The sequence below is a fragment of the Callospermophilus lateralis genome, chromosome 6 (assembly GCF_048772815.1).
Source record: "Callospermophilus lateralis isolate mCalLat2 chromosome 6, mCalLat2.hap1, whole genome shotgun sequence".
NCBI classification, from domain to species: domain Eukaryota; kingdom Metazoa; phylum Chordata; class Mammalia; order Rodentia; family Sciuridae; genus Callospermophilus; species Callospermophilus lateralis.
The window spans coordinates 128,982,689-129,007,756 of record NC_135310.1 but is presented as its reverse complement, the minus strand read 5'-3'; the positions used below and the strand labels follow the sequence as shown (position 1 = coordinate 129,007,756).

General features: G+C 34.8%; 1 protein-coding gene and 1 pseudogene across 1 annotated transcript; both read left to right on the top strand.

Annotated features, from left to right (window-relative positions):
- The first annotated feature begins 5,104 nt into the window (after nt 1-5,104).
- LOC143402080 (large ribosomal subunit protein uL18-like) lies at nt 5,105-12,406 on the top strand (annotated as a pseudogene).
- A 3,438-nt stretch (nt 12,407-15,844) lies between these two features.
- On the top strand, nt 15,845-16,771 carry Or12d2 (olfactory receptor family 12 subfamily D member 2). Its single transcript, XM_076859563.1, has one exon. The coding sequence runs from the start codon at nt 15,845-15,847 to the stop codon at nt 16,769-16,771; it is 927 nt and encodes a 308-aa protein (XP_076715678.1).
- Nucleotides 16,772-25,068: the final 8,297 nt, after the last annotated feature.

Here is a 25,068-nt window from a genome sequence, read left to right as displayed (position 1 = left end):
TGGTTGTTTTACAGGATGAAGTCATAAAACAAAATGGAGTCACATTTGCTTCTACTATCACAGATACAATAAACCAACACCTGTAGGATAGATAAGATATAATGCTGACTTCCAGTACAATATTTACTCCAGTTAAATGGAAGGGATAACTGTAAAATGATAGATATTGAAGTTATAACCCATTACTCTTACATTAAGACTAAAACTGGCTTGCTGGATATTTAAAACCAAAAACTGGAAGACCAAAGTCAAGGAAGTAAAAGGGCCAAGGAAAAAGGAGCCAATATGTTGGCCCTTGTTCTCTAAGGTCAGACAGGACCCAGAGAACAATGGGTCGCCTCTAAGGGCCCTGCAACTCCAGTGAATCACCTGATCTGCTGACTGGGGAAATCAAGAAAACCCTAGAGAACAGGAAGCCAACCAGTGCACATTCTGCAAAGAGGTAAATATCTCTCATGCTTCCAAGATAAGCCATGTATAGCCAACAACACACTGATCCATACTGGCAGGTGGCACCACTGAGAAAGGAAAGGAACCAAAAGGCTTCCCACAGGTCCCCAAGAGTGATCTCTGAGGAATCTCAGCTGACTCTTAAGAATAAATAGGAACAAGGTCAGTTTTAACCAGATTTGTCTCAAACACGTGGCAGGAGATTCTACAGGGACATTTAAAATGAAAGACATTTTTTAATGTAACTTAAGATGTACACTTGAGTCAGTCCTACCAAAAGTAAGGAAAGCTGGAGGCTATAAAGGAAGGATTATTGTGTGGGAGTGCCTAATGATAATGATCACAAAGGACTCTAGAATCACAAGTTTGTCTTGAGTTAATTTTAGCCTGATCTCATAGACCTCCAAACCTTCTTAACCTCTTAAACAGATAAAACTAATCTGTTTTTCACTGATAATGATCATGGGTGACTGTATTCATGATTTTCAGAGACTAAAATACTAATTGCTTTTGTACTACTTGTTTACAAAAAAAGTAATGTTTTCATGTCTTGATATGGTTGTCTTAACATGATCGCTGCCTTAAACATGCCTTGTCAAGTTACTCACCAACTGTCACCATGGACCTCTGGACAGCCCTGATGTTAAATATCCTTAACTGACCACACCCAACCTGAAAGTGAATAAGGATTTCTGTTCACTTCCCGCACAACTTCAACCTCTCTCAACAGGAAGCAGCTTGGAGATGTTGTCAACAATTTTCCATAGAAATGGAATGTAGAAATTGACAATGAGGAAATGGGACAGTGGTCCACTTTATGGTTTGAATTAACCATTGCTGTTCTGCTACTGAAACTTATTTTTTAAAGGACATGTTTCTTTCTCTTCCTCTCTCCCTACTCCTCCCTAATCTCTCCCCCTCCCTAATATCAGGGGAAACATGATAATCTTTCTTCCCATCCTAGGCAGATTTATCTGTCCTCGAGCACACACCCACCACAGGAATTAAGTAATTCAGACTTTGAAGATGGCACCAAAGATCCCAGAAATTAAAATCTCCTAAATTAACAAGAAAATTACAACTCCAGACAGAAAACACATGGAATGAGGCCTATCTAAAAACCTCCTGTTCCCCTAGATGGGCAGAACCACAGCCTCTGTGCTGGAATCCTCTGTGCTTCTTTTGCTACCAAAACAATAAACCTTTCTTTTCCTTTTTCTCAAAAAGGAAAGTGGGGGTGGAGGAAACTTTTGAATGTGACTTGTTGGTAAAGCACCTCTGGGTTAAATCCCCAGTACCAAAAAATAAAAAATAAATTTTCAAAAAAATTAAAAGGGCTATGGATGTTGCTCATGGTAGATCAGCCCTGGATTCAAAAAAATATATACAATTTTTATGCTTAAAAGATTTGTCCAAACAGAATTTTCTGGAAAAGAGAGAATAGTGGAGGAAGAAATAGACTCTGATATTGAACATAAAAGAAGAGAGAGAATTGGAAATTCATCAACTCTTTTAAGAAATGGTTCAAAATAAAGACTTCATGTCACCAAAATAATGCTGTATATACAGATTTGCTGTCACTTAATACTTAACTCTTTGCAGCATCAAAGTTAGTTCAAAGATTCATTAAAAATGAGTGATGGGCTGGGGTTGTGGCTTAGCCATAGAGTGCCCATCTAGTATGCATGAGGCTGTGGGTTTAATCTTCAGCACCACAAAAAAATAAATAAAATAAATGTGTTATAAAAAAGAAGAATGAGTGAAACCTGAGTTATGATTCACCCAGAAACAAAATTTCTCTTTGTTGTTAATCTGTGAAAGCAAAATACATTTTCAAAATATCATGATTCTAGAATTAAAACTGACACATAGACCAAAGGGGTGGAATGGAGAATCCAAAAACAAATCCATACATTTTCAATCACTTGATTTTTGACAAAGATGCCAAGAACACAAAATGGAAAAAAAGAATGGTCTCATCAATAAATGATGTGGGAAAAAACTAAAAGTAGTCAAGCAGAACAAAGAAAATAAACTTTTTTCTCACCATGTATATGAAAATGAACTGAAATGATTGGGAACTTTAAAGTAAGACATGAACCTATAAAATAATTAGAAGAAAGGAGGAAGCTAAATGATACTGATTTAGGCAATGTTTTTTTATAATATGGCCCTGAAAGGCACAGGCAACAAAAACAAAAAATAAAAATACAAGTGAAACTATATCTATGGCAATATGTAAAAACGTGGATGTGTAACCGATGTGATTCTGCAATCTTTATACGGGGTAAAAATGGGAGTTCATAACCCACTTGAATCAAATGTATAAAATATGATATGTCAAGAGCTTTGTAATGTTTTGAACAACCAATAAAAAAATAAAAATAAATAAATAGAACTAACTCAAAAAAGAAACTACATCAAACTAAAAAGTTATGCACAGCAAAGAAAGCAATAAGCAGAGTGAAGAGAATAACAATATAACAGGGGGAAATGTCTAAACATTTGATAAAATGTTAATATCTAAAACATAGAAAAAACACAATAGTAAGAAAATAAATAATTTTCTTTAAAAAGTATCAAAGTACCAGAATAGACATTTCTCAAAGACAAAATTGTTCAATGTCACTAATCATAACAAAAATGCAACTTGAAACCACAATGAGATATTACTCCATAATTAGAATGTTAGGTATCACTCCATACTTAGAATGTTAGAACTGCTATTATCTAAAAGAAGAAAAATTAAAATATTGGAAAGTATGGTGAGAAAGAGGAAACCTTGTACACTATTAGTGGGAATGTAAATCAGAATAGCCACTATAGAAAATAGTGTGAAGGTTCTTCAAAAATCAAAACTAAGACTACCATTCAATCCTGCAATTCGACTAATAAGTATATGCCCAAAGGAAACAAAATTTATTTCAAAGAGATATATCTACACTCACATGTTCATTGATGAGTTCACAATAACCAAGAAACGAAATCAACCTAAATTTATCAGTAGATGAATGCCTAAGAAAATATAGCATATATATATACACAATAGAATACCACTCACCTTAAAATTTTTTTTAAATTCTTAATTATGACAACATGGCTGAATATAGAAGATGCTATGTGAAGTGAAATAAACTAGGCACAAAAGGCAAATACTGAATGATCATACTTATATTTGGAAACATAGCACATGCTTACCTGGGAGGTGACTGGGGAAATGCCAAATTTCAAGTAGGAAGAATAAGTTCAAGAGTTCTATAGTTCAATATGGAGACTATAGTTAATAACACTAAATGGAGATTCAAAGTGATCTCACCACAAAAATTAATAAATAAATAAATGTTAATTAGTTGAATTAAGCCACCCATTATGTACACTTATTTGAAAACATCTTGTTGTTCAACATAAATATGCACAATTTTTATTTGTCAATTGAAAATAAAGTCTAAAGTAAAAAATATAAAAAGATATTAAATGATCTAACTTTAGAGTTCAAAAAACTAGAAAAAGAACAGCTATTATTTCTGCCAATTGCCAAAATAATAAAAAGTGAGTAAAAATAAATCAAATAGAAAAAAAGAAAAACACAGGATAAAATCAACAAATCTAAGAGTTGATATTTTGAATAAATTATAAGTGCAGCCAGGCATGGTGGCACACACCTGTAATCCCAGCAGTTCAAGAAGCTGAGGCAGGAGGATTGTGAGTTCAAAGTCAGCCACAGCAAAAGTGAGAACTAAGCAATTTGGAGACCCTGTCTCCAAATAAAATACAAAAATAGGTCTGGAGATCTAGCGTCCCTGAGTTCAATCCCTGATTCCCTAAAGAAATAAGTGCAAATATATACAGTAAGTCAAACTTCAACAAGGATGCCAAGAATAAACAAGGGGAAATAAGTAGTCTCTTCAATAAATGATATTGGGAAAACTGGAGAGTCATGTGATAGAATGAAAATGGACACTTATTAGACTGGAAATGAAGATTTAAACAGGAGGCATGAAACCTTTAAAATTCCTAGAAGAAAGAAAATCTTCTTGACATTAATATTGTCAGAAATTTTCAACTATGACAGCAAAAACATAGGCAATAAAGCAAATAAAAAAGTAGGACTGCCAGGTACAGTGGCTCATCCCAGCAGCTTGGGAGGTTGAGACAGGAGGTTCCCAAATATAAAGGCAGCCTCAGGTATAGGCTAAGCAACTCAGTGAGACCCTGTCTCTAAATAAAATACATAATAGGGCTGGGAATGTGACTCAGTGGTTGAGTGCCCCTAAGTTCAATCCCCAGTTCCCACTCCCAAAAAACTAGGAAAATATCAAACTAAAAACAAACCAAAAATGAAATAAACAAAGTGAAAAGGCAACCTATAAATTTAGAGACAATGTTTGCTAATTATATGTCTGCTAATCTGTTAATATCTCAAAATGAAAAAGGATCAGACATACGCAGAATATTCTACCACAGCATTTACAAAAGAAAAGATCAGACCTAAGCTACAATATGTTCTAATATCTGTTCTACCAGAACATAATAAATTTCTAGTAACTAAAATACAGCTTGGACAGTGGGAATAATTTAAAAGCTTAGGAAAAGACCATGTATTTTTAGAATGTCTCAGAATATTGTATAGTGAGAGGTCTGTGTCAAGCCACAGATGTGGGTCTCCGTTCCACAGGTTGTTAAAGTTGTCAAGAATAAGGCCTACATTAAAGGCCCAAATCACTATCATGTTGACTTAGGAACCAAATTCCTCAACAATAGTACTAAAGCATAAGAAGTAAAATCAAGTATCAACAAATGGGATGGTATCAAACAAAAAACGTCTTTACAGCAAAGGAAACAATCAAGTATGTGAAGAGAGAGCCTACAGGATGGGAGAAAATCTTTGCCACACACACATTAATCTCCATGATATAAAAAGAACTCAAACAGTACCACCCCCCCCACACAAATAACCCAATCAATAAATGAACAAAAGAACTGGACACACTTCACAAAAGTGAAATGAAAAAAATACAATTGGCAAACAAATATATAAAAAAAATGTTCAACATCTCTAGCAATTAGAGAAACTATACTGAGATTTCATCTCACTCCAGTCAGAATGGCAGTTATCAAGGACACAAATAGCAATGTGTTTGGGAGGGGGGAAAGGTACACTCATACATTGCTGGTAGGACTGCAAATTGATGCAATCACTATGAAAATTGGTGCAACCAGTATGGAGATAACTCGGAATACTTGGAATGGAACCACCATTTGACCCAGCTATCCCACTCCTCGGTCTACACCCAAAGGACTTAAAATCAGCATACTATAATGATGCGGCTATGTCATTGCTTATAGCAGCTCAATTCATAATAGCTAAGCTATGGAACCAACCCAATTGCCCATCAACAGATGAATGGATAAAAATGTGGTACATAGGCACAATGGAACATTATTCTGCCATAAAGAAGAATGAAATTATGGCATTTGCTGGTAAACCAATGGAACTGAAGATCATCATCCTAAGTGAAATAAACCAATCCCCCAAAACCAAAGGCTGAATATTCTCTCTGATATAAAGATCCTCAGAGAGAATATGTGGGGAATATCAGGTGGGGGAGGGGGCGGTCACCAGATTGGATGGGGAAGGGGGTGTGTGTGAGGAAAATGGAAGGCAGATGGGAACGGGGAAAACAGTCGAATGAATCAGGCATAACTTTCCTATGTTCATATACAAACACACAGTGTAACTCCACATCATGTACAACTGAGAGAATGAAAAGTTATACTCCATGTATGTATAATATGTCAAAATACATTCTACTGTCATATATAACTAAAAAGAACAAATTGAAAAATCTTAAAGAAGAATAAGGCCTACTTTAAGAGATAACAAGTGAAATTTAGAAGATGAGAGGGAAAAACTGACTCCCATGCTTGTAAACACTTGGTGATGCAAGACAAAAATCAGTACAACACACCCAAACACAGGATGATAGTTCATGTAACTAACAGAGATATCATTTGCCACATTTTTCTAATGCCCATATAGAAGAGGATATGATAGTCTGTGCAGCATATGCCTATGAACTACCAAAATATGTTGTGAAAGTAGGTCCAACGAATTATGCTGTATCATATTATACTGGCTTGCTGCTGGCCCACAGGCTTCTCAATAGGTTTCACATGGACAAGATCTATGAAGGCCAAGTGGAGGTGACTGGAGATGCATACAATGTGAAAAGCACTGATGGTCAACCTGGTGCCTCCCATGCTATTTGGATTCAGGCTTTGCCAGAACTACAACTGGCAATAAAATTTGTGGGGCCTTGAAGGGCTTATCTATCCCAAACAATTCCTTGTTTATGATTCTGAAAGCAAGAAATTCAATGCAGAAGTATATTGGAAGCACATCATGGGTCAGAATGTCACATTATCTAAGGAAGAAGATAGAGGTGCTTACAAGAAACAATTCTCTAAGTATATAAAGAACAATGTTACCCCAGACATGATAAAAGATATGTATAAGAAAGTCCATTGTGATATAGGAGAGAATCTGGTCTATAAAGAAAATCCCAAAAGAGAAGTTAAAAAGAAGAGGTGGAAGACCACTTCGACCACTTCGATAATGAATTACATAAACAAATCCAAGAAGCAAAAGATCAATTATACAGGGAGATAGAGGTTATAAAAAACAAACAAACAGAAATCCTAGAAATGCAGGAAGCAATAAACCAACTTAAAAACTCAATTGAGAATACTACCAGCAGAGTAGAACACTTAGAAGATAGAACATCAGACAATGAAGACAAAGTATTTCAACTGGAGAAGAACATAGACAGATCAGCAAAACTGTTAAGAAACCATGAGCAGAACATTCAAGAAATATGGAATAACATAAAGAGACCAAACTTAAGAGTCATTGGGATACAGGAAGGTATTGAGGTCCAAACCAAAGGAATGAGCAATCTATTCAACGAAATAATACGAGAAAACTTCCCAGACTTGAAGAATGAGACAGAATCCCAAATCCTAGAAGCCTACAGGACCCCGAATGTGCAAAATCATAAGAGATCCACACCTAGACACATTATAATGAAGATGCCCAACATACAGAATAAGGAGAGAATTTTAAAAGCTACAAGAGAAAGGAAGTAGATTACATTTAGGGGTAAACCAATCAGGATAACAGCTGATCTTTCAACACAGACTCTGAAAGCTAGAAGATCCTGGAATAACATATTTCAAACACTGAAAGAAAATGGGTTCCAACCAAGAATTGTGTATTCAGCGAAATTAAGCTTCAGGATGGAAGATGAAATTAAAACCTTCCATGATAAACAAAAGTTAAAAGAATTTGCAGCTAGAAAACCATCTCTTCAAAACATCCTCGGCAAAATATTACAGGAAGAGGAAATGGAAAATATTAATGAAAACCAACAGTGGGAGGTAGTACAGTAAAGGGAGGGGAAATAATCAAAGAGGAAAACAAACCATGTTTAGTAACATAAATAAACAAATATGGCTGGAAGAACAACCCATATCTCAATAATAACCCTAAATGTTAATGGCTTAAACTCACCAATTAAGAGACACAGGCTAGTAGAATGGATCACAAAACAAGATCCAACAATATGCTGCCTTCAGGAGACGCATTTGATAGGAAAAGACATACATAGACTGAAGGTGAAGGGTTGGGAAAAATCATATCACTCACATGGACTACGGAAACAAGCAGGAGTGTCCATACTCATATCAAATAAAATACATTTCAAGCCAAAGTTAATCAAAAGGGATAAAGAGGGACACTATATACTGCTCAAGGGAATCATACACCAACAAGACATAACAATCATAAATATATATGCCCCAAACAATGGTGCAGCTATGTTCATCAAAAAAACTCTTCTCAAGTTCAAGAGTCTAATAGACCACCATACAATAATCATGGGAGACTTCAACACACCTCTCTCACCACTGGACAGATCTTCCAAACAAAAGTTGAATAAGGAAACTATAGAACTCAATAACATAATTAATAACCTAGACTTAATTGACATATATAGAATATACCACCCAAGATCAAGCAATTACACTTTTTTCTCAGCAGCACATGGATCCTTCTCAAAAATAGATCATATATTATGTCACAGGGCAACTCTTAGACAATATAAAGGAGTAGAGATAATATCATGCATCTTATCTGATCATAATGGAATGAAATTGAAAATCAACGATAAAAGAAGTAAGGAAAAATCATGCATCACTTGGAGAATGAACAATAGGTTACTGAATGATCAATGGGTTATAGAAGACATCAAGGAGGAAATTAAAAAATTCTTAGAGATAAATGAAAACACAGACACAACATATCAGAATCTATGGGACACATTGAAAGCAGTTCTAAGAGGAAAATTTATTGCTTGGAGTTCATTCCTTAAAAAAAGAAAAAACCAACAAATAAATGATCTAATACTTCATCTCAAAATCCTAGAAAAAGAAGAGCAAAACAACAGCAAAAGAAGTAGAAGGCAAGAAATAATTAAAATCAGAGCTGAAATTAATGAAATCGAAACAAAAGAAACAATTGAAAAAATTGACAAAACTAAAAGTTGGTTCTTTGAAAAAATGAATAAAATCGACAGACCCTTAGCCACGCTAACGAAGAGAAGAAGAGAGAGAACTCAAATTACTAGCATACAGGATTAAAAAGGCAATATTACAACAGACACTTCAGAAATACAGAAGATTATCAGAAATTATTTTGAATCCTTATACTCCAATAAAATAGAAGATAGTGAAGGCATCAATAAATTTCTTAAGTCATATGATCTGCCCACATTGAGTCAGGAGGATATTGACAACCTAAACAGACCAATATCAATTGAGGAAATAGAAGAAACCATCAAAAGACTACCAACTAAGAAAAGCCCAGGACCGGATGGGTATACAGCAGAGTTTTACAAAACCTTTAAAGAGGAACTAATACCAATACTTTTCAAGCTATTTCAGGAAATAGAAAAAGAGGGAGAACTTCCAAATTTATTCTATGAGGCCAACATCACCCTGATACCTAAACCAGACAAAGACACTTCAAAGAAAGAAAACTACAGACCAATATCTCTAATGAATTAGATGCAAAAATCCTCAATAAAATTCTGGCGAACCGGATACAAAAACATATCAAAAAAATTGTGCACCATGATCAGGTAAGATTTATCCCTGGGATGCAAGGTTGGTTCAATATACAGAAATCAATAAATGTTATTCATCAATAGGCTTAAAAATAAGAACCATGTGATCATCTCGATAGATATGGAAAAAGCATTTGACAAAGTACAGCATCTCTTTATGTTCAAAACTCTAGAAAAACTAGGGATAACAGGAACATACCTCAATATTGTAAAAGCAATCTATGCTAAGCCTCAGGCTAGCATCATTCTGAATGGAGAAAAACTGAAGGCATTCCCTCTAAAATCTGGAACAAGACAGGGATGCCCTCTCTCACCACTTCTGTTCAACATAGTTCTCGAATCACTGGCCAGAGCAATTAGACAGACGAAAGAAATTAAAGGCATAAAAATAGGAAAAGAAGAACTCAAATTATCACTATTTGCAGATGACATGATACTATACCTAGCAGACCCAAAAGGGTCTACAAAGAAACTATTAGAGCTAATAAATGAATTCAGCAAAGTGGCAGGCTATAAAATCAACACGCATAAATCAAAGGCATTCCTGTATATCAGCGACAAATCCTCTGAAATGGAAATGAGGACAACCACCCCATTCAAAATATCCTCAAAAAAAATAAAATACTTGGGAATCAACCTAACAAAAGAGGTGAAAGACTTATACAATGAAAACTACAGAACCCTAAAGAGAGAAATAGAAGAAGATCTTAGAAGATGGAAAAATATACCCTGTTCATGGATAGGTAGAACTAACATCATCAAAATGGCAATATTACCAAAAGTTCTCTATAGGTTTAATGCAATGCCAATCAAAATCCCAATGGCATTTCTTGTAGAAATAAAGAAATCAATCATGAAATTCATATGAAAAAATAAAAGACCCAGAATAGCAAAAACAATGCTAAGCAGGAAGTGTGAATCAGGCGGTATAGCTATACCAGACTTCAAACTATACTACAGAGCAATAGTAACAAAAACAGCATGGTACTGGTACCAAAACAGGCAGGTGGACCAATGGTACAGAATAGAGGACACAGAAACCAATCCACAAAATTACAACTATCTTATATTTGATAAAGGGGCTAAAAGCATGCAATGGAGGAAGGATAACATCTTCAACAAATGGTGCTAGGAAAACTGGAAATCCATATGCAACAAAATGAAACTGAACCCCTTTCTCTCGCCATGCACAAAAGTTAACTCAAAGTGGATCAAGGAACTGGATATCAAATCAGAGACATGGCGTCTGATAGAAGAAAAAGTTGGCTATGATCTACATACTGTGGGTCGGGCTCCAAATTCCTCAATAGGACACCCATAGCACAAGAGTTAATAACTAGAATCAACAAATGGGACTTACTCAAACTAAAAAGTTTTTTCTCAGCAAAAGAAACAATAAGAGAGGTAAATAGGGAGCCTACGTCCTGGGAACAAATCTTTACTCCTCACACTTCAGACAGAGCCCTAATATCCAGAATATACAAAGAACTAAAAAAATTAGACAATAAGATAACAAATAACCCAATCAACAAATGGGCCAAGGACCTGAACAGACATTTCTCAGAGGAGGACATACGATCAATTAACAAGTACATGAAAAAATACTCACCATCTCTAGCAGTCAGAGAAATGCAAATTAAAACCACCCTAAGATACCATCTCACTCCAGTAAGATTGGCAGCCATTAGGAAGTCAAACAACAACAAGTGCTGGCGAGGATGTGGGGAAAAAGATTCATTGTACATTGCTGGTGGGACTGCAAATTGGCGCGGCCAATTTGGAAAGCAGTATGGAGATTTCTTGGAAAGCTCGGAATGGAACCACCATTTGACCCAGCTATTCTCCTACTCGGTCTATTCCCTAAAGACCTAAAAAGAGCACACTATAGGGACACTGCTACATCCATGTTCATAGCAGCACAATTCACAATAGCAAGACTGTGGAACCAACCTAGATGCCCTTCAATAGATGAATGGATAAAAAAAAATGTGGCATTTATACACAATGGAGTATTACTCTGCATTAAAAAATGGCAAAATCATAGAATTTGCAGGGAAATGGATGGCATTAGAGCAGATTATGCTAAGTGAAGCTAGCCAATCCCTTAAAAACAAATGCCAAATGTCTTCTTTGATATAAGGAGAGTAACTAAGAACAGAGTAGGGACGAAGAGCATGAGAAGAAGATTAACATTAAACAGGGATGAGAGGTGGGAGGAAAAGGGAGAGAGAAGGGAAATTGCATGGAAATGGAAGGAGACCCTCAGGGGTATACAAAATTACATACAAGAGGAAGTGAGGGGAAAGGGGGAAAAATATAAGGGGGAGAAATGAATTACAGTAGAGGGGGTAGAGAGAGAAGAGGGGAGGGGATGGGGGAGGGGGGATAGTAGAGGATAGGAAAGGCAGCAGAATACAACAGACACTAGTATGGCAATATGTAAATCAATGGATGTGCAACTGATGTGATTCTGCAATCTGTATACGGGGTAAAAATGGGAGTTCATATCCCACTTAAATCAAAGTGTGAAATATGATATATCAAGAACTATGTAATGTTTTGAATAACCAACAATAAAAATTAATTTTAAAAAATGGGGAAAAAAATAAAATAAAATAAAATGGGCCTGTGTATTTCGGCCCTTTGCCTCAAAAAAAAAAAAAAAAAAAAAGAGGTGGAACCATTCTGAAATGTCTCTTTCCCAGAAGAAAGATCATGTAGCTCAAAAGAAGGCAAGCTACCCCAGAGCTCAAGAACAGGCTGCTGAGAGCTAAACAAAACAATAGCTTTTCTATGAAGATTTTTCAGATAAAGACAATAAATTTATTGGGCAAGATATTATATATATATATATATATATATATATATATATATATATAAAATCTGTGGCAAAAATAGCCACAAAATATAGAGCCAATTCTGTCTGATCAACTCACAGCACATGCAAATGTAACTTCTAAAAGACTGTGATCCAAGGTAGCAAGTATAGAACTATATATCTAGTAAATGAGACCAGTTACATATGAATGGGACTCACTGCTAAATAAAAATGTGGGAATGTTAAGAATTTCAAGATAGTGACCACAAAGCACTAAACCAAGCATAGGACCCTTCTGAGAGCAGTGTCCTGTGGGACTGCACAGCACATAAGCCCACAAAGCTTGCTGTGTTATAAAAGAAATGTTAAAAAAATTCAGTTTGACTTGAGAAAGAGTATGTAAACAAGACTTCCAAAAGATAACTTAAAGAAAAATTGCTTGTCAAGAACTTCATCAAAATTGTGGATTTCTAGTCAACTCATAGATAAAACTAAGCTTGTCACAACTTGAAAAGATGGAGATGATATAGCTGCAGTCTCTAGAACTAAAGAACTTCAGTTGGAATACTAGCTTCATAATTATTGCAATAAATGGGGCTATTAACCTATGTCTTTTGAACCTTTGGTTTCTTATGGTAAAAGAGAAATTATTTGAATACTTCTTCCACAGGATGTTTTTGAGAATTTAATAAGCAAATGCATCTAAAGAACTCACAACAATAACTTTATTGAGCACAAAATACATGTTATTTATCTGCTTTACACTTGTAATTTTAAAATAATGAATGGTTAATGTGATGAATATGTAATAAACTCCTATAAGAAACAAGAATAAAAACTCAATAAAAAGATGAACAAAGTACATGGCAGGGAAAACAGTAGAATCTTTGGATAAATGGAAGATCAAACATAGATTTATCCTTTGGATAATTCAGAGAGGTGCCTGAGTTTTTAACCTAAAAGATGTCATAAGTAGTGAAGAATTCACATTGAAAAGACCAGGATTTATTCCCCATGAGACAAATACACTTTTTGGAAAAAGAAAAAAGAATTTAGTGTTGTCACCAACAGTGAAGAGTCAGATTTAGGAAGAGCAAAATCAAATCACCTCTTTCCATTCCTCTTTCTTTGCTATCCATAAAACCACAATAATAAATGAGTAGAATATTAGATGTAATCACCTTTCTGTACCAATCAAATGGGCACAACTGCCAACAGTTCCTTAATTTTTATTGCTAATTTCTTTCCAATGTATGAACCAGAATATTTTCCAGGGAAGTTACCAAGATAAGAAAAAAAATGCATACTTTTTTCTGAGAAAATGAAAGGAACTTCATGAAAACATATTAGGCCCTTAAGACCTTGCTGTGCCTGGTTCTGAAACTAAGAAATAATCCTAAGGAAAGAAAATAGAAAGATTGAAAAAAATATATACAATTCTCTAAGGCTGCTCCCTCAAATTGTTGGTATGGAGCAACGGTCTCCTGTTTATTAGAACATTCCTGCTCATCACCAGGGGACATGCTCTCTCAGGACATTTATGTCTAGAGAGCTGTGTCTCATTAAAGTACCAGCAGAATTTCTGAAAGACAGAGAGAGAGAGAGAGAGAGAGAGAGAGAGAGAGATTTCTGAAGGTGAAGAGCTTATGCCACAATCACAATATGAACTATCATTTCAAATACTTTTCAACTTTTATAATTGCTGGGAATATAAACCTGAAAAACTTTCTTAGCTGTGCTTCTGAACATTAAACCAGGTAAGAGAATGAAACAGAATACAAACTTGTTTTGACTGATCTGCTTGCTATTACTAAAACCCAGTGCTCAGTACATAGAACTGGTTTCCTCCTTTCTTAAAATGTCTTCCAGCTATAAAGCTTAGAATCCCAGTACTCTCTTGCAGGTTTTCCCATGTTTGTTAATTTTGTTTAGTCATAAAATTATTTTCTTCTCCCATCAATGATTTTTGAAACCTTCAATGAAACCCTTTTGTAGGAAGTACCCAAATGCCAGCAGCTCTGTTAAACTTCCCTATAGTTCTTATAATCCTCTCAATGCCTCCCATTTCTACATTTCCCATGAATGTTTGCTTCTTTCCTTCTACTACTCAAGAGCTAATCCACTAAATCTTTAAATGAAAAGAACAAAGAGAAAGTTATTTCACACAATTTGGCTACTTTTGCTCATGTATCTCAAGGAGACAGATAACTGCAGGTACTTTGCAAATAATGGAGAAAATAACCATTCAAATAGTTTTCTGCCTTTAAGTAAACTGTGCAATTTTGGTCAGATATTAAACCTTCTTACAATTAGCTTAGTTGCAATTCCTCAGAGTTTACATGCAGTGAAAAAATAAAGACTATTTTTTCAATTCTTCAAATTCACTAAAAAAAGGTTGCCCTTCTTTAGGAGAAAATGGGACTTTAGGAGAAAATAGCATTTAGGAGAAAATAGAAAATAGAACTTTAGGAGAAAATAAGACAGAAATTCAAGGGTATTGAAGTCATGGACATTTTGAGAAGAGGACAGTATTGGTAAACAAACGATGAATTCTTGACTCCATCAGAGGAACAATTTTTCTTATACAGAGATTCAAGAACCTAGGAAAGGATTTTTTTAAAGTCTTAAGGCAACCAAAGAATAGAAGTATAATAATGCCAAATTTATCATGAAATAAGTAATTTGGGATTGTATTTTGAAAATATTTAATGGCTCAGATAATAGGAAAATACTAAACCTATCAGCAGTTGTATTAGTGATACAGCTTCATGTATGTGGTCATATTTCCTATTCCAATAGGGTTCCTTGATGTTTCCAAAGATGAGGGTCAGAAAGAGATCTCAGAGAGGATGTCTCTAACCCTGATTACACTCAGATGAATAAGTGCAACTATAATTTGTTAAACATCTTTCCTTCTTTAAATAAGAAAAGTCTTTAAAGTCTTTATGGTTATAACGAGTTCATCTTTATCTATTTTTCTCAAGTTCACATCCTCCAGGTGTATTCTGACTACTCCAGAGATATCAGCCTGGTGAAATACTTTAAAAATTGCTCCTTGTTAGTGATACTTAGAAGATGAAAGGAGAGTTGAATCAGAATGTAGATGTTCACAGCCAGAGAAGATGGTAGGCTAAAAACCTGTCTTGAATCCCTAAGAGAAAAACAAAATCAATGACAAATGTAATAAGTTTAAAAACTGGTTGTGCCACAGTTCAAATGAATATTCACCTTTAATATTTGATAGTCTGATGGCCAAAAACTACACAATCTAAGGCAGTTGTTATGTAAAACAGCTAATTTTTGTCTTGGCAAGAAAATCCTGGGCTAGAAAGACTGATTCTCATTAGAGATAGACTTCCATAAATTACTCTGTCTTTTCTTTTCCTTTTAAGTGATGCTGAATCAAACTTTAGTCACTGAATTTCTTCTTCTGGGATTGACAGACATTCAAGAATTGAAGCCTTTTCTTTTTGTTGTTCTCCTCACCATCTACCTTGTGAATGTGGCTGGGAATGGAGCCATCCTGATGATTGTCATCTCTGATCCCAGACTCCACTCACCTATGTATTTCTTCCTGGGAAACATGTCATGTCTAGATATCTGCTACTCCACCGTAACACTGCCAAAGATGCTGGAGAACTTCTTCTCTACACACAAAGCAATATCTTTCATGGGATGCATAAGCCAACTTCATTTCTTCCACTTCCTGGGTAGCACAGAGTCCCTGTTGCTGGCAGTAATGGCATTTGACCGCTTTGTGGCTATCTGCAAACCACTTCATTACACTGTCATCATGAATCCCCAGCTCTGCACCCAAATGGCTATCACCATCTGGGCCATTGGATTTTTCCATGCCCTGCTGCACTCTATAATGACATCTCGCTTGAACTTCTGTGGTCCCAACCACATCCATCACTTCTTCTGTGATGTTAAGCCATTGCTGGAGTTGGCCTGTGGGAATACTGAGCTCAACCAGAGGCTGCTCAACACTGTCACGGGGACCCTTGCCATAGGTCCCTTCTTTCTGACCCTTCTCTCCTATTTCTACATTATCACCTACCTCTTCCTCAAGACCCAGTCCTGCAGCATGCTTCATAGAGCACTGTCCACCTGTGCCTCTCACTTCACGGTGTTTATTCTTTTCTATGCTCCTGTTATCTTTACCTACATTCGCCCTACCTCAGGGAGCTCCATGGACATGGACTGGCTCATTGCCATCATGTACACTGTAGTCACTCCTGCACTAAATCCATTGATCTATACTTTGAGGAACAAAGAAGTGAAGGGTGCCTTGAATAGGGCAATCAGAAGGAGGTTCTGACTTGAAGAAATCTAGTGACCTCTCCTGAAATATACATAACCAACCAGACAATAAGGAAGTTGAAATGTGAAAATATATTTTCTCAAATTATTTAAAATATGTATAACAGGATATGTTAAAATATGTATAACTGGGTAAAGAGAAAATATGGTCTAATTGTATTTTAAAATGCATTCCAGCTAGCATAGGGGAGATTTAAACAAATGGGATATTAGTCATATAATCTTAATGCTGAATATTTGATGGGATATCTGTTGATAAAATTAATTTGGTACATTTTCTCATATATCTTGTATGAAATCAAATAAACAAATATGCCTATGTTATCCATGCACTGAGTAGATGGGTATGTTTTTTCAGTATGTTTAGCTGTAGGGTCCCTCCAGGTTAACACATCAAAATGTGATGAATAAAATTATAATACTTTTATATATTAAAGATTTTAATATAAGACCAGGTTTCCATTATTGGAAAAGTGAACAATAAGAGACATATGATTTTAGGAAAATTTTTAGGAAGTATGCCCTAATTTCTTTTTCTTCAAACAGAAAGGATAAATAAGCAATTAAATAAATGACATTGTAATCAACTAATTAACAAAAATAAAATAACTGGGAGTTAATCTGAAGAGTTCTAGAGTCTCTTTCCCCATAGATGCTTTAGAAATCATCTCGTAAAATTGATAAGTATTATTAGAAAATGTTACTAAAATTGAAGGCAGATTGAAAAAAAAAACTCTCAAAAGTCTTTCCATCTCATTAATATGTCAATTTTCCCTCAGCCTTTGATGATGAAAGATTATGACTTCCAAAATTTTTTCCTTTTTAAATTTTATTTTCCTATGTTTATATTTATTTTGACGAAATTTGCGGGGGGGGGGGGGTGTTGGGGATTGAACCCAGAGCAGTGTGCATGTGAGGCAATCACTCTTCCAACAGAGCTATATCCCAGCCCCTATTTTGACAAATTTTAATGTGAAGCAATATGATATAATGTAGGTTAAATATAAAGAATTCATCAAAATGTTGTTTTCTTTTATTGGCACCAAACTCATACTAAGTAAAAGAATAGAAGTCATAATTATAGCAGTATTTCTAGAGTTAATAGGCAAGAACAATTATTATATTACTTACTTTTTATGTTCCTACAAGTGGTAGCTGGCCTTGAAATAGTGGTAAACTCCAGAATTTACAAATATTTGGACATATTCTATGAAGAGATATTTTAAGCAGATGTGTTGACTTTTCAGTCTGCTTTCATTTTCCAAACAACTTGATTCTGACCCTTCTCCTATACTTGTGTCTGAACTCCACCTTTGATCCCTCTAATCCCATTTAGTTAATGAAAGACTGTGTGTGGAGAAGGCAACTTCCACTCTGAGCTGGCTCATGCTAGCCCTAATAAATGATTTTTATTCCCACTTCTATTGGTGAAATTGGTAACATCATCAAATTTGGATGGAGTTGAACTATAAAGGAGTGTGTAGGGTTCTGTTAACTATTGCTGCATAATGCACCAGGACCTGAAATATTTAAAGGTTTAAAACAATTAATTTTTTTTATTTCTGTGGGTAAGAAGTTACCCACAGAAGTGTTGTGAGTCAGAGTTGACTCTGCCTCAGACTTGTCTGAGACCTTGGCTGTGATTAATTCAATAGGTGTCATGGAACAGGTGGGAGCTGACAAGGCCTTTTTCTCTATTTCTCTGTATCCTTCTCCAATTGCCTCATCTGTTCCTTCAGCAGGGAAGCTTAAGGTCAGATTTTTTTTCATGAAAACAACAGATCAAGGTAAAAATTGCCAGTTATCTCAAAGATAGAACCATGATCAGCATTAACATAATTTCTACCACACTCCATTTGCCAAAACAGTTGCAAGCCCACTTAACTTCATGGGAAGAGAAAATTGTTAGCACTGCTAAAGAAAAAGCGTCAGAGATTTTGTGGACACCCTTAATCTACCACACTCCCACTTTTGACTGCTAAAAATTCACATTGTTGCTGTATGCAAACTTCACTTACTACCTCTACCTAAAATCCTAAATTCTCATCTCATTATAGCATCAACTCAAAGTTCAGTGTTTTGTTTTGTTTTGTTTTCTTCTCATCTAAATTGGGCCCATAACAGTCACATAGCCATTGTAAATCTGGTTGTGGACATTTTTCTTACTGTCTTCCATATTGCAGGATGGTATAATTGAAATTGATAATACCCAAACAATTCTTTTTTAACATAATTTAGGGATTCTTTGGGGGTTTTAGTCAGTTAGAAAAATACCATATCCACAAGTGTCCTTCAGACAGCCTCTCTATAGCTTAGACTGAACAACACCTTTAAAATTCCCATCTGTCTGTCTTTATGTCCATATCATGCTGTTTTATTCACTGTAGTTTCATTATATATTTCAAAATCAGCATGTATGATGCCTTCAGCTTTGTTCTTCTTTTTGAAGATCTGGGTCTTCTCAGAAGATGATATACAATCAATCAACAAATATATGAAAAAATGTTAATCATCTCTAGCAATTAGAGAAATGCAAATCAAAACTACTCTAAGATTTCATCTTACTCCAGTCTGAATGGCAGTTATTGAGAATACAAACAACAATAAGTGTTGGCAAGGATGTGGGGGTAAATGACACTCATACATTGATAGTGGGTGGGACTGCAAATTGGCATAGCCAATATGGAAAGCAGTATGGAGATTCCTTGAAAACTGGGAATGGAACCACCATTCAACCCAGCTATCCCATTTCTCCATTTATACCCAAAGGACTTCAAAATAGCATACTACAGGGACACGGCCACATCAGTATTTATAGCAGCACAATTCACAATAGCTAAACTGTGGAATCAACCTAAATGCCCTTCAGTTGATGAATAGATAAAAAAAATGTGGTATATATACAAAATGGAATATTATTTATCATTAAAAGAGAATAAAATCATGGCATTTGCAGGTAAATGGATGGAGTTAGAGAATATAATGCTAAGTGAAGTTAGCCAATCCCAAAAACCAAATGCTGAATGTTTTCTCTGACATAAGAATGCTGATTCATAATGGGGTTTGGGGGGTATCATGGGAGGATTAGATGAACTCTGGATAGAGCAAAGGGGAGAGAGGGGAAGGAAAGGGGACAGGGGGTAGGAAACAGGGTGGAATGAGATGGACATTATTACCCTAAGTACATGTATGAAGACATGAATGGTGTGACTCTACTTAGTGTACAACCAGAGATATGAAAAAAATTGTGCTCTTTATATATAATATGAATTGTAATGCATTCTGCTGTCATATATGATAAATTAGAATTAAAAAAAGATCTGGATCTTTTAGAAAACTCATAAATTTTAGGATTATTTTTTCTAATTCTAGGGAAAAAATGCCACTGAGATTTTGATAGGGAGTTCCTTGAATCTGTAGATTGCTTTGATAAATGTAGACATTTTAACTATAATAATTATTCCAATCCATGAACAGAGTATGTCTTTCTATTTGTATGTGTCTGCTGTAGTTTGCATCACTATTTTCTAGATGTCAGTGTACAAGTCTTTCACCTTCTTGGTTTATTCTAAATTTTTATTCCTGATGCTATTTTAAGTGAGATTGATCTCTTATTTTATTTTTTGGATAATTCATTGTCAGTTTATAGAAACCCAACTGATTTTTTGTGTTGATATTATATATTAAAACCTTACTGAATTTATTTATTGGTTCTAAGAGATTTGGGGAGTTTTTAAGGCTATCTCCATATAATTTTACTTCTTTTCTGATTTTAATGCCTTTTACTTAATTATGATAGTACAGCATAAAGTCAGACATAGACCAATGGAACAAAAAAGAGTACAGAAATAAAACCACATATAATTAATATACATGGGAGTCAAAAACGCATACAGGGAAAATGACAATTTCTTCAATAAATGGTGTTGAAACAACTGAATATCTATGTGCCAAAAAAATAAAATTGGATCCTTATTGTAGGCCACACACATATAGGCACACAAATCAGCTCAAAATGGAATAAAGATGTAAACTGAAGACCTGAAAAAGTAAAATGCCTAGAAAAAAATGAGGAAACTTTTGGCACTGTTATTGGCAATGATTTCTCAATTTGACATAAAAAGTTCAGAAAAACAAAAGCAAATATAGACATGTAGAACCAAGACAAAGTAAAAAGCTTCTGTTCAGCAAAGGAAAGAGTTAATAAAATGAAAAAAAAAATCTAAGAAATTAGACAAAATATTTGCAAAACTATGTCTCAATAAGAGGCTAATATTCAAAATACAAAAGAATCTCCTACTAGTCAATATTAAGAAAAAAAATAATCCATTTAAGAAATGGCAGAGGATCAAAACAATTGTTTTCTCAAAAGAAGATACACAAATGACCAACATGTATATTTAAAAAATTCTCAACATCACTTATCATCAAGGGAATGCAAATTAAAAGCAAAATGAGATATCATCATACACCTGTTAGGCTTTTAAATTTCTATGCTTTCATTAGTGTATTAAAGTTACACATAATAATTGGTTTCATTTTGATGTAATCGTACATGCCTGGTATTTACTTTACTCCATTTCAGTCCCCAGTGTCCCCTTTCCTCTCCCCTATTCTTCCCCATTGCCTTTCCTCTACACTACTAGTCTTTCTTTAGCTCATTTATTTATTTTTAATTGGTGCTTTGTAGATATACTTACAGGTGGAATTTACTGCAGTATTTTATACATACACATAGTATATTTTGTCAAATGCATTATACATTTTCTTCCCTTTCCTGTCTTTTCTTCCTCCCCCTCAATCTCATTTTTCTGCTGCACTAATCTTCCTTCTGTGTTTATGTTACTCAATCCCCCGCCCCCACTTCTTACTTTGCTGTAGCTCTTGCATGTCAGAAAAAATATTCAACTCTTGATTTTCCAAGACTGGCTTTTTCACTTAGCATGATATTTTCCAGTTGTATCCATTTACCAGCAAATGCCATAATTTCAATTTTCTTTATGGTTGAATAAAAATTCTTCTTTGTGTTTGAGTAAATACAAATATATATGATTATATATGATATATAGAGATCTATATACAAATATATATAGATATATAATAAATATTTAATAGAATATATATGTATGTATGTATGTATGTGTGTGTGTGTGTGTGTGTGTGTGTATATATATATATATATATATATATATATATATATATATGAATGGGACAGGATAGAAAACGGGAGAAAATGTATAATGAATCTGGCAAAATATACTACATGTATGTATACAATAGCACAGTAAATTCCACCTATATGTAAATCTACAAAGTACCAATTAAAAATAAATAAATGAGCTAAAGGAAGACTAGTAGAGTAGAGGAAAGGGAATGGGGAAGAATAAAGGGAGAGGAAAGGGGGCACCAGGGACAGAAATATATATCTGTATATGATTGTATATTATAATATATTTAACAAATATATCTATATAAAATCATATTTTATTAATTCATTCATCTTCCATTCATCTATTGACAGACATCTGGGCTGGTTTCATATCTTGGCTATTGTGAGTTTCACTGCTATAAACATTAATGTGGTTGCATCATTGTCATATGCTGTCATATGCTGTCAAAGTTATTTTAGATACATACCAAGGAGTAGCATACCTGGGTCATATGGTGTTTTCATTCCTAGTTTGAGGGTTGAATCTCCATACTGCTTTCCAGAGTGATTGTACTAATCTGCAGTACTACCAAAAATTATGCGTATACCTTTTTTACCTTATATAGGAAGCAACAAAAAATCTTTAATTGCCTATTTGCCAACTATCCTTCAAATGTGCAAGTAAAAAATTCAAAAATGTTAAAATGAGAGACAAAAAAATTACACAGATCAGAAATTTAGACATACATAAGAAATGAGATCATGGAAGAAGGGATTAAGTGAAGGTAAATGAAAAACTTTTATTCTCTTCTTCATTGACCTAACATTTTATTCAAAATAACAATAGTACAAGGTTTTCAATCATGTATGCTTATAAATGTATTATGTGTGTTGTTGTTGTTGTTGTTGTGGTTGTTTGAGGAAGAGACTGTAGAACCCCTCCATCAGAAATAGAAAGATTCAGCAGTCAGAAAATCAGTAAGGACAAGAGTGAATATCATAACACCATCAATCAATTGGATAAAACTGACAGCTGTAGACTACTTTACCCAAACACCAGAGTATGTATTCTTCTCAAACTCACATGGAGCCTTCAACAAGTAGCCCATATTCTGAACTCTAAACATACATCATAATAAATTTAAAAGAATGCAAATCATCTAATATCTGCTCTCAGACTATAATGAAATTTAGCTATAAATCAATAACAGAAAGATAACTGAAATATGTCTACATTTTGGGGTGAAATAAACATAGCAAAGTTACTTTAAAAAACAGAACACTTATTGCTTATATATACATGCCAACTAACAAATGAAATAATATGATGACTCAAATTTGCTTTAAAATAACAGAGGCAGCATAGGGAATAGTGGGAGGAAATACAAATGAGAGAACATTTTTGGCATATTTGAAATTTAATTAAAATTCATAGCCAACATTATCCTTCTATATCCTGTCTAGTGTATTAGTCAGGATTCTCTAGAGAAACAGAATCAACAAGAGGTATGATTATAAAAAGGAGATTTATTAGATTGTCTTATACAACCACAAGCTGGATAGTCCACAATGACTGTCCGCAGACTGGAGAGTTGAAGGAACCAGTCCAAGAGACTGAAGCCTCAGAACAAGAGGAATCAACCCTCATCTAAGACTGAAGGCTTTGGAAACTCCCTGAAGAATCACTGGAAGAGTTCTCTTTAGAAGAATAAAGGAGTGAGATTGTGATATCCTCAGGTGATCACAGCAGCAATCAAGAACCCATTCAAGAAGAATAAAGCTTGCATCTGCTGCTGCTTCCTTGTTCTTCCAATTTTTATTCCACCCAAGCCATCATCCTATTGGATGGTGCTGCCCATGCTTAGGGAGGGTCTCCATTTCAGTTCACTATCCCACATGCCAATCATTCCTAGACAACCCTCATTGATACACCCAGAAGCCTCTTAATCTTTGACATCTCTTAATCCAGTCAAGTTGACAATTCAAATTAACCATTATAAATAGACATTCATGAACTATGTCTTATAACATCTATGAACACCCTCATTTCATTGTGATCATTCCCTAGATTCCTTAACAGCTTAAAACAGTTGTGAGAAGTGCTGGGGTATAATATTGGACAAATTATATCATTATAGTGTGTGCATGTGCAAATATGTAACAACAAATACCATCAAAATTTACAACTATAATATACTAATTTAAAAACTGAGGCATGAGCAATATCATACATGTGGAAATGTCTTTTCTACACGGGACAGTGAAATCTGGTTCACCTGGAGCATGAGTGACAGATCCAGAATTCAGTCCCAAGTTATCTAAAAGCTATTATTCAGTGGCAGAGATATTTTCTCCAGACAGACACTCTCAACATTCCTTGGTCTCACTTTTAACAGAAAACTTTAGTCTGACTTTCATTATTTCCCAGGACAGTCTGTGAGCTGCCAAATATGATTAAATAAATAATGATCAGCTTACCTTAGGCAAAATGAATTATGTTGTTTGCAACTAAGCACACCAAGAAAATTCACACTCCTTCCCAACAGCACACTCTTCATTCTATTTACACACACAGTAGATGGGGCCTCATTAATTTTTAGCATAAACATCCGGTTCATTGAACTCGGAACATCTAATAACAATAGCTCTGTCTTATCTGAGAAATTGTATCTCCAGCAGAAGCTTTTGTTGAATCAGTGGGCTGCTTCTCAGAGTGCCCTTGTGATGAGTGATTGATTGTCTTTGTCTTAAAAGTGGTCAAATGAAGATATGAAACTGGATGGTGAAGGAGACTGGTCCTACAGCTAAAATCTCTAGCCATGTCCTGTTAGCTTTATCCTCACCATTGTCACTTTTTTTCCTATCTTTGTGCCTCATAGATTGAAACGAAGCCCCTGATTATACAGATGGTCCCTGCTTGCAATGGTCTTTTACTTGTGATCTTTTTAACTTTATGATGGTGAAAAAATATACCCATACAACCATTCTGGTTTTCAGCTTCAGTGCAGTACTTAGTAAATTACATGCTATATTCAGCACTTTATTACAAAGTAAGTCTGTGATACATGATTTTGTCCAACTGTAAGCAATATAAGCGTTCTGGGCACATTTAAAATATGCTACTCTGACATCACAGCTGTGTACGA

Bases quoted from the DNA above. Each gene is read 5' to 3' on its own strand.
- Or12d2 (XM_076859563.1), top strand. From the start codon at position 15,845: ATGCTGAATCAAACTTTAGTCACTGAATTTCTTCTTCTGGGATTGACA.